General features: G+C 38.4%; 1 protein-coding gene across 2 annotated transcripts in view; it reads left to right on the forward strand.

Moving 5' to 3' along the window:
- Window positions 1-10,702, forward strand: part of LOC108708992 (inactive dipeptidyl peptidase 10) — a 33,858-nt gene extending 23,156 nt beyond the window's left edge. Inside the window, exons 8-13 of one of the 2 annotated variants that reach the window (XM_041584377.1) lie at window positions 1,765-1,885; window positions 2,716-2,870; window positions 5,106-5,203; window positions 6,960-7,083; window positions 8,604-8,869; window positions 10,617-10,702. In XM_041584377.1, the coding sequence (XP_041440311.1) occupies window positions 1,765-1,885; window positions 2,716-2,870; window positions 5,106-5,203; window positions 6,960-7,083; window positions 8,604-8,645 (540 nt within the window). In that variant the 3' untranslated portion in view covers window positions 8,646-8,869; window positions 10,617-10,702. The remainder of the gene's footprint in view (window positions 1-1,764; window positions 1,886-2,715; window positions 2,871-5,105; window positions 5,204-6,959; window positions 7,084-8,603; window positions 8,870-10,616) is intronic. The other variant, XM_041584378.1, reaches the window with a different exon arrangement.
- Window positions 10,703-11,098: the final 396 nt, after the last annotated feature.

Raw genomic sequence — 11,098 nt, forward strand, 5'->3', positions numbered from 1 at the left:
TTATTGTTTTTTTTTTTTTTTAGTTATTTATGGGTTTTTTTAGCAGCTCTCCAGTTTGCAATTTCAGCAATCTGGTACGGTCCAAATTACCCTAGCAACCATGCAATTATTTTATATAAGAAATTGGCATATGAATAGGAGAGGGCCTGAATATAAACATGAGTAATAAAAAAACAGCAATAACACATTTATAGCCTCACAGAGTCTTTGTTTTTTTAGATGGGGTCAGTGCCCCCCATTTAAAAGAAAGAGTCACAGAAGAAGGCAGATAATTCAAAAACTATAAAAAAAAAAAAAAAGAGAAAAAATGTAGGCCAATTTAAAAGTTGCTTGGAATTAGCCATTTAGTAACATACTAAAAATTAACCACCCTTTTAATATTTCTAGTTGGCAAATCCATAGAGAAAATATCAAATGAAGTTATAGTTTCCCTTAAAAATAATTATGAATAACTTTATAGCTGGAAATCTGTGTAGCTTTTCTTTTCCTTCCTCTCATGAACAGAATAGCCTGCAGGCAAACTTATGACAATGCGGCCATAAATAATTGTCCCCTTCGTGATGTATTACTAACGTATATTGGGATCCATCTCTCCTTTTCACCCAGCTGTAATGCATCATAGGAAGAATTGCCAAAAAGTTCAAGTGAATTAGCTTAATTGGATCCAATGCTATTCATTAGATTTTCATCTTATTCTGCAATGTTCAGCAATTTTGAAGTTAAATTGAGAGGATCCCTGACAAACAAGACTTCTGCTATCCAGGTGCTGCCTTGCCAGTTGGCACAGTGCTTTAGAATATAATATAAAAACCAAGGTACAAAATATCAGTAAACTAGACCAGTAATAGATCTTTCATTAGAAAATGGCTGAATTGAATCTATATCAGTGAATACATATGTTAAATATGAATTTACACTCAAACTGTGACCAAATGAAGTTTACTCTAGGTGCCTTTCAGAAGCCTGCTTTCTGTTATAAATGGTTCCTTCCACTTCTGCCCACTCCAGCGATGCTCAGCCACACCCTGTGGGTGTTTAACTTTGGGTGTGATTCTCACATCTAACCATTGGCGGGCCAGGGGAGCATTTTTGCAGTGCAGGTATCAGGAAACTGTTATCTTGTTACCTTCATATTGTTCTGTTGATAGACTGCTGGGGGAGGGGGTAATGTCACTCCAACTTGCAGTAAAGAGTGACTGACTTTTATGGGAGCACAAGTCACATGGCTGAGGGCACCTGAGAAACTAAGAGCATATCTAGACCCATGCAAAATGTCAAAATTAAATAGAAAAAAATAAATTTGCTCTTTTGAAAAATGGATTTCAATGCAGGATTTTGCTGGAGGAGCTATATTAACTGATGCATTTTGTGTTAATAAAAATAAGTTGTGTACAATTTATTCTAAAAGGAAATGCAAAGTTTGCTCCAGGTATAGTAAATTATAGCAACCAATCAGGTGCCTGTTTTCTGAGTTTTTAATTAGTTTAATTAATTGCCCCTCCCCAACAGACCCCGCTGCTCCCACCTAAACTACATCAGTACCTGTGCTTATTAGACCCCAGGTTATAACTGCAGCTGCATGCTGCCCCTAAAATCATGCCACCCCAGGATACAATGCATTATATCTAAGCTTTATTACATTCAGTCAGGCTGAGCAATGGTGCTGGACAATGATTTATCATTGTATGGGAGCTGTAAACGTTTTAGGATCCATTTATGTTCCCCCATATAAATGCCCAATAATTGTGTGCTCCTTTCTCCCAGGTATTCATCTTTGAAAATGATATTTACTATCAACAGTCCGCTTCAGCCCCTGCCCTCCGGCTCACTTCATCTGGAGACTCAGAGACTGTCCTCAATGGCATCGCTGACTGGACTTATCAAGGTTAGGAATAAGGTGGAGAAGTATGAACTGCTGGTTCTACATGTGTTAACAAACTACAGCTTATAACATAAGAGTGACAAGAACACGGGGAGCTGACGTTTCTACAAAATTTACAGAGCAATGTGATACTTAGATTGGTTGGAAATGGTTCATTCTGAAGTGTTGACATGAGTAGATAGGAATGTATATGCCAGACAGTTTCTAGTCTCTTTTTGCAGCACTATACACATAAATGAGAAACACGTCTGGTTTTTCCTATGACTTGGCCCATTCTTTCCAGTCACAGCCTCACCCCAGTGCCTGCAGCCCTAGCCCCATGTTAGTTCAGGATCCACAATCTTCTCTGTTAGCACACATTAGTTGGAATGCTACAATTTATACGTAACACAGGGGTGTAACTACAGAGGAGGCAAACCCTGCGGCTGCAGGGAGGCCCACCAGGTATAGGGGCCCTAACTAATTAGCAATGTCAATATATATTGGTAAAATAGGACAACCCCTAAAAAAAGTTGGAGGCCCTAAAATGAAGTTACTGTGGGGCCCAGTAACATCTAGTTACGCCACTGACATTACATGTAATGTATAACACACGCAACATATTTAACATGTAATGTCAGTGGCATAACTAGATGTTACTGGATGTTACATGCTTAACATGTTACACGTTACAAATATTTCATGTTACATGTTTTTAAGGCTAACACAATAGAGGACTGATTTACATCCACAAGTGCAGTGAGCAAAATGCAATTCCAAGCGCACTTAGCATCTTTATTTTCCATAATGCAGCAGATCTGTAGTTCAGAAAATATTTGTGATGTTTATCGCAGAGGAAGTATTGCATTCGTATGCTGCTCACTGGTGGTCTCCAGACGGAACACGACTTGCCTATCTCTCTATCAACAACACCCTTGTACCCAAAATGGAACTGACATATTTCTTGGCTTCTGACTACCCCGCCAGCAGAAAATACGCCTACCCTAAGGTCTGTCATTTCATTGTCTCATATATAACCGCTCTTTATTTCCTTCTTCTTTTAGTTTTCAATATCCCATGCAATATTTCAACTGAAATTGCCTCCATGTAACTTTGTTATTCAAAAGACTAATGGAGTTTGGAACCTCAGTTCAGTTAAACTGTGGAATGCCCCATGCAGAGCTTGCATTTTTTACTATTCAACTGGGAGCAATTAGTTCAGAACAATATTGCCATTTATTGTTTAACATGAGGGGCCTTCTCATATAATATTTAAGCTTTTCTCATTTTTATGGCCAGTAAAGCAGGTCTCATCAAGCTTGCTCCTCAGGTTTGGTACCTATAGGAAGTGGATTTCTCTGAAGAATTCTCATTTGCTCAGATACATCATAAGCTAAAGTGACCTCCATTAATAATCAGAATGAGTCTCTGTTTAACCAAAAAGTGATAAGACCTGCTACTTCCCGCACAAGTGTATTCTCTTTTATTATTATTATTATTATTAATAATAATAATAATAATTATAATAATATTAATAGTAGAAGTAATAATTAAATCTTAGCCATGTTTATAACTCTGTATCTATTTATGTGTCACCCTGTCTGCACTTTTCTCAAAGCCAGGCCAAACTGTATAGAACTGTATACAGAAGAATCAATATACATAGGGGCAAATTCACTAAACGACGAAGCGCCTAACGCTAGCGTTAATTCGGAAGCGTAGCGCATTTCCGTTAATTCGCCGATTCACTAACGGACGCTGGCGTAAATTTGCTAGTGTTACTTCGCACCCTTACACCTGGCTAATTTGCGCAACGGACGTAACTACGCAAATTCACTGATTATTCTGAACGCTACCTTTTACACCAGACTTCCTTCGCCACCTCAGACCAGGCGAAGTGCAATAGAGTAGATAGGGATTGCTTCAAAAAAAGTTAAAAATTTTCTAAGTCCCAAAAAACGCTGGCGTTTTTTCTTTTTATATGGGTGATAGGCTGAAAAAGATCGAAAAATTTTTTGGGGCTACCCTCCTTCCCCCCCTACATTTCCTAACTCATGGCAACTTAACTATACAGTGGGCACATGTGTAGGGCAAAATAAAAATCTTATTTGCTGTTTTGAAGGTTTCCCAGGCTTGTGTAGTGCTGCTACATATACCTCCATTGTAACTTCAATTTGGCGCCGTATGCAAATTAAGCATCGCTAGCGTAACTTCGCTTTGCTTGGCGAATTAATGCTAGCGCAACTTTGCAACCTTACGCTTCCCCTGAGTGTAACTTCAGATTTTAGTGAATTTGCGTAGCGCTGGCGAAAATACGCCTGGCCAAGTGCGGCGAAGCGGACGCTGGCGCAACTACGAATCTTAGTGAATTTGCCCCATAGAGAGAGAGATAGAGAGATAGATGCATACATACAAAATAGGTATTGTAACAAGCTGAGCATATAGTTTTCAGGAGAAATTAGCAATGGTAGGCAGGTAAGTGTAGGATCAGGAGCCAAAAGACTGGGACACCAGGTCTTCAGGTAAAAACATAGGTTTATTTCACCAAACTTTTCTTAACATAAAAGTCACAGGAACACAGTTCATAGGCATTTCAACATAACGCATTCAAAACCTTTGCCCTCTCTGAGGATCTCACTATTCAGGGTGGCTTCTACTCTTTGGAACATTCAGGCAGGCTTCTCACTAAACCCTTCTGACTTCCCTCCATCACTTAAGACTCTAACTTTCTAACTGCCTAAACTTTCCACTACTGTTAAATACCTTTCTACAGGTCAGCCTTCCTGTGGAAAGTGAGCTCCAACATGTGAGCTGGACCACTGGAACGGATCGTCTGGCTGTTCCTTCAAGAACCCTATAGCTTCCAGGGCCAGACAGCTTTAAACAGAGAAACCATTCTATGTTTAGTCACATCTCTTTTGCGGCTTACAACTCCTATTAAGGAGAAATTAAAGGCAAAACTCACCTTTTGATACATTGCTTTGGTCTCGCTTCCACAGTAAATAAAATGAAGAGAATTTGGTAAAGTACCAATATCAGCTGACACTAAAACAAAACAATGAAGAAAGTGGAGAAATAAACCACATGAAAAGGAATATAGGTGTAGGCTTCTGTTTAACACAAATCTAATGTTAGTAAACATTAGCAATACAATACTGAGTCTTTACTCATACAGAATGATACTGAATCACTTAATTGTCAGTTATGTCCTTTATTTTGCACCACCTCCTCTTGTTCTTTTTAGGCCGGACAGCATATTCCCACAGTGAAAGTCCTTGTTGTTAACTTGTATGGCCCATCCCACACACTTGAGCTGCTTCTTCCGGATACTTTTCAATACAGGTACAATTAGCACTTGGTTCACTTACAACACAATGTTTGAACTTAAAGGACATGAGAATTCTTTCAACCTCATCTACAGATATAACAGGTGCAAGTGCCAAAGAAGACCTGATTCTGAGCACAAGAGAAATCCATGGGTGTGTGCACAGGTTACAATAATTTATAGTGATTATGAAAATCATTTGTAATTATTTTCAGCAATAAACACAAATCGAATGGGAGTGAACGAAAAGTTGCAGGTAAAAACTCCACAAGATAAGACTTTCGGATGAAGACGCAGCTTTCTGCATTCACATCCCACAGTCGTGTCATACGGAATGGAGTTTTTACCTGCGACTTTTCGTTCACTCCATTCTATTTGGACGCCTGTGACTACATCCGTCTTGTCTCCTGCGTTATGTCATTCCGACCTCATCTGATGAAAGACGCCCGTGGAGTTGAGCCCTAAGACTTATGGTACCTGCAGCAGCAAAATGAAATGTAGAAATCATCATAGGGGGCATTTATGTATTCCCTGGCCAGAGGAGGAGCACTGAAAGGGTCAAAATCATACCATTTAGTGCTTATTCTTAAAGCACTTGCATCATGGGAATTTCCACAGTCTGCACTTCATACCACATTAAAAAAATACAGCAAAGTTCAGAGAACAGTGAGGGTGGGCGCAATGTAGGGTTGCCACCTGGCTGGTATTTTACCGGCCTGGCCGGTAAAAATTATAGTTGATCCCAATGTTATTAATCGGGAAAAAAGATAAATATATAGGAAGGCCTGTATTTTTTTCCAGAAAAGGTGGCAACCCTAGTGCAATGCAGCCCTGTACTTACCTATAAGAAAGTAAGGAAGTGGTATAGGGTGGAAGGTGGGAAACCTAAATGCTTCCCCATGCCTACCCCTCTTAAATTCAGCACGACACTTGTCTCTGAACTCCATTATGAACCACAGAGACCCGAGGCCTTTCAGCAAAAGGCAGGGTAACTCTGACTAATTAAAGGGATTCTGTCATGGTAAAACATGTTTTTTTACAAAATGCATCAGTTAATAGTACTCCTTCAGCTGTATTCTGCATTGAAAGCTGTTTTTTTTCAAAAGAGCAAACCATATTTTTAACATGGGGCTGGACATAGATTTCCAGGTGCCCTCAGTCATGTGACTTGTGCTCTGAAAATCTTCAATTCCTCGTTACTGTTGCTTTGCAAGTTGTAGTGATAGCACCCCTCCCCCCCAGCAGTCTATAAACAGGACAATGGGAAATTAACTAGATAGCATCTGATTGCATGCTTGATTGGTTAATACTGGAACTTGTGCAATTTAGCACTTATGCTAGGAATAGAGACCTGTAATCTTTCCAGCTTTTAGATGGCAAAGTTTTGTATTAGTGTTTTTTTATTATCATTTAATCAATTATGCATTTTTCGCAGTTTAGAGTAGTTAGCATAATCCAAAATTTTTAGTGCAACATTCTTGAAAACAAATGTAGTACAAAGGTAGTAGTACTAAAAGTAGTAAATCAGCTCCTAAATGCCTGGTATTGCAAGTATTACAGTCGGTATTGGAATACACAATATACTACGACGTACCTTGTGAAGTACAAGAGAAGCTTTTTTCCTTTCATGTAATTAGGATCGAGAAACTTACCATGCACAAACCCACTTTAATTTGTAAGTTAAATGTACTTTATATCAAAGCTTTGCTTGAATGTCTCCATTATTGTATCAATTTAAGTCGTATCTACAGCTTTATCTATATTTTCTTTTAGGGAGTTCTATATTATCATGGTAATTTGGGTTACAAATACTCGGCTTGCTGTGAAATGGTTAAATCGATCCCAGAATCTCTCTGTCCTCACTTTTTGTGATGCAACTACAGGAGCCTGTATAGAGGTAAATTTTTCCTTTTCATCACATGCCCTTGCGGAATAGCTGTTATTCTTACACATAGAAATGCACCATTTTGTTTATGCACTGCCTTTAGCAATTAATGCTATCCTGGGAACTGTTCTGAAGCAGAGGCAGCTGGGCTATTCAGTGTCTCGCTCTGCTTGTGATTGTCTGCCATGACAGCAGAAATCGCTCCTAAGGGGCAATCTTCTGCCACTAAGCTTTCCTTAGAGAGGGGAAGATTATCTGCAACAAGAACTGGTATTATAAGGGCAAATTACTACCCTGCAACCACTTATAGAATATGAGTGGTATATAGTACAGTATACAGAGTTGGGGTCATTTATTAGAGGCACAAGTACAGAGCATTAATGTGCATTCTTTTTTCCACACTTCCTATTTATCAAACAGTCAAGCAGCACCAAATGGAGTACTTGGCTCTTGCTTCAAAAATGACACCCAATATTTACATACACTTGTTTAAGAAAATTAAAGATCCCTCCATAATATCTTTATTTCTGCATTCATTTCACCCAACCTATAATCTGATCATAATAATGACAATTCAATCAACAATCAATCAACTAAATCTACATCGATGAATAGAACAGGAATGGGATCCCATACCTTAAACCCATTATCCAGAACAGTGCCGGGCCAAGCCGGCCAGGCACCCTTGGCAACCCAGTCGACTATGTTGCCCCTCCTTGTCGCATGAGCATGTACTGCAGAATGCATCAGGGATGCGTATGTGCAGAAAAGCGCACACACTGTCCATACAGCAATTGCTGTTGGGAACACAAGGATCTTTACTAGGGGAAGGCCTGGCACCCCTCTACCTTTGCACCCTAGGCACATGCCTCTTCTGCCTACCCCTAGTTCTGGACCTGATCCAGAAAGCTCTGAATTACCGAAAATTCATCTCCAATAGACTCTATTTCATATAAATAATTCTGATGTTTTTAAATTAATTTTTCTACTTAATAATAAGATGGTAATTAAGCTCCCCAATTACATTTTTTAGCAAAGCAATCCTGCAAGGTTTATTTAATGTTTAAATGTTTTTTAGTAGTTTTAAGGTATGGTGATCCAAATTATGGGAAAAAATCCTTATCTGGTAAAAAAAAAAAAAGCATTCTGGTCACACCTGTCCATGTTAAAGGGCGTAGACACACATGGCAATTTGTGAATTTCATGTCGTTTCCGGTATGGTAATTAATTGCCTCAGTTTTGTTGCAGCGATGAATTGCCATGTGTGTCTTCACCCTTATACAGTCAGACAGGGTTGCCATACTCACAGTGACTCCCATTATCCAAAAGGGATAACTTGTTGTCCAGTTTGGACATGTTCCCAAAGTAGCTACTTATTTGGGGGAAAGACCATGAAACAAAACACCTACTTAACATTTTTGGTCAAATCATTTGTATGATAGATTGTACTGCCTCTGCAAATCTGTTTTTTTTTGTTCACTGAAAATCATAATTACTACTGGCCAACAGCTAATTTTCTTCATTATCACCAGCAGATAATCTGCTATCAGGTTTGCCATCCACAGAACCATTAGCCCATTGCCTTCATTATCAGCAGAGGAAAAACCTCACCCATGGTTATACCAAGGAGAATGACACAAGCAAAGTCTTTATTGTAAGCAAGAGGCTGGACGCCACCAGTGTTCCATAGGACAGAAATCTGTGTGCATGCTATGCCTAATAGCTGAGATTGTAACAGCATTGCTTATTGTGTGTTTAGAAGTACAGATCCTCATCTGATGTGTGGATAACTATCCAGGTACAGTAATTATCATATGTGCTTTGAGATATGTCAAGCAATTCTGCTAATTTAAAGAAGTCAAATAGTGCCTGTGCATTATTGCCTGCATGCTTTGGCATGCGAATTATTGCGCCCAACAGTCTGTTGCTACATGGAATAGGGTTTAATGGGTTTTGTTTACTGTTTGTAGTATAATTGTGTATGAGCAGGGGCGCTCCACCAATGAGGCGAGTTGAGGCACTCGCCTCAGGCGGCAGCGCCCCCCCCCCCCCCAGTTACCATAATTACGCTCCTGGTAACTAAGAGCTGAATTTCAACACGGAATAGTCTGTAATAGTCTGCAGAGCCAATGAGTTACACAAAAGTAGGAAATACTTTAAACTTGTACATTCCCGGACATTTAATAAACACCAGACTTTCCCTACCCCTCCACCTATGTTACACATTACTAGTAAAAATCATTCTAAGGGGCCTATTTATCAACATTCTCATTTTAATGGTTTTAGAGCTTTCTTAAATCACAAAAAAAATAATTTTATCTAAAACCAAGAATGCCAAGTAAAACAGCCTAATATAAAAACACTAAGGGGAAAAAATGCAGAACCATCTGAATAAGACAGAGAAACCCACTAATTCCTAAATTTTTTTGTGCAGTTACTAGCAACCCCCCCAAAAAAATCTCTAAAAGCCCAAATTAAAGAACAATGGTCAATGGATAAAAACAGCTCCCATTGACATCTATGTGACCTTGACAGATTTTAAATGGCAAAGCTTTGTATTAGTGTTTTTTATGTTTGTTTTTTTACATTTAATAAAGTACGATTTTTTTGTGGTTTTGAGTAATTGGTATAATCCACGATTTATATAGCTTACAAAATATGATTTGTGAACAAAATATATTAACGTTGGTTCACCGGCCACTAAGTGTCTGGTATTGCAAGTATTACACCCTATGTCCAGGGTTGCCACCTTAGGCCTCTGCAAAAGCCAAACAGGCAATTGTGATCTGAACAGCCCTAACAAAAACTGAACTGTTCTGGTCAAAACCGAAAAGGTGGCAATTCTGAGTATATTATATTATTTAATGCTCTATATCCACTATATGCACAACATGTACTCTTTCCAAGGTTGTTCTGCATGTGGTTCTCATCTGTGACATCAGCTCAATGTTATCTTTACAGTATTTATTTATTTATTATTTCTTTTCCTCAAAGTATCTTAATAAACATTAGCAAGCCTTTCTGGATTTCCAAACATACTTTTTGAACCTATCAGACTGGGACTACTGATTAAATAAAGGGTTATGCAAAATCTGTTGCAATATTAATAAATGTTCAACTGAATGTCCCTTTGAGAGGCAGCAGTACTGCCTACACGTTATAATAGACACTTGTTCCCACAGCCAATGTTACAAATTACTTTACTACTGTAAATGAAACAAAGAACTATTTTTCTAAATTCAAACCCATATTTCTTTCTAACCTTCAAAATAGTCCTTATAGGCAGTCCTTGCCTTATAGTTAGATATACTTTGTGTATCACAATAAACACAAAATAATGGTTTCCGTTAAAATTCTTAGCCTAAATCTAGTTCTGTACAATTTAAAAAAAAGTTATATTTAAAGCTTCCATTAAATTAAATTAGGAAATGTTTTTTTGATAACCTGATGTGGTCCTTATTTTATCATACACAATACTCACTTTACACCTTGATTCTCTTTACCTAGTAAATGTTCTTACAAATCTCATTACCCTATCTGAGCAGGGGGAGACTCTGTTCTCTTCAGAGGCGGCTTTCTTTCCTGTTCCTGTGAAACAAGGGGCAAGTGGGGAGTTCCTCCATGTTGCCATGTTATCCACTCAGGTAATGATCCTCTGCCTTATGTAGACATTATTGGCATATTATTCTTTATATCTGAAAATGTACTAAATGAGCAAGAGAGATATGATGAGAAACTATGACAGGTGCTTAGAAAGGTTACAAGCATTTACACATATGTTGGAGTGTTTTTATACTTCTTTGAGTTACATTATCCTTTCAATGTAATCTGGCAATTGAAGATGGGCCACAAAATGGGCTACAAGGGAAGAGATGGACATCATTTGTCCAACAACCCTCCTTTTTTTACTTTCACCCATCCTCCTCCCCACTATTATGGAAGAAAATGTCAAGTGAAATGTCAAAGTTGTGAAAATAAATATATATATATTTATATATGTTCTCTATAGGCTGGTGCCACAGAGACC

This window comes from Xenopus laevis, chromosome 2S (genome assembly GCF_017654675.1).
Source record: "Xenopus laevis strain J_2021 chromosome 2S, Xenopus_laevis_v10.1, whole genome shotgun sequence".
Classification (NCBI taxonomy): Eukaryota; Metazoa; Chordata; class Amphibia; order Anura; family Pipidae; genus Xenopus; species Xenopus laevis.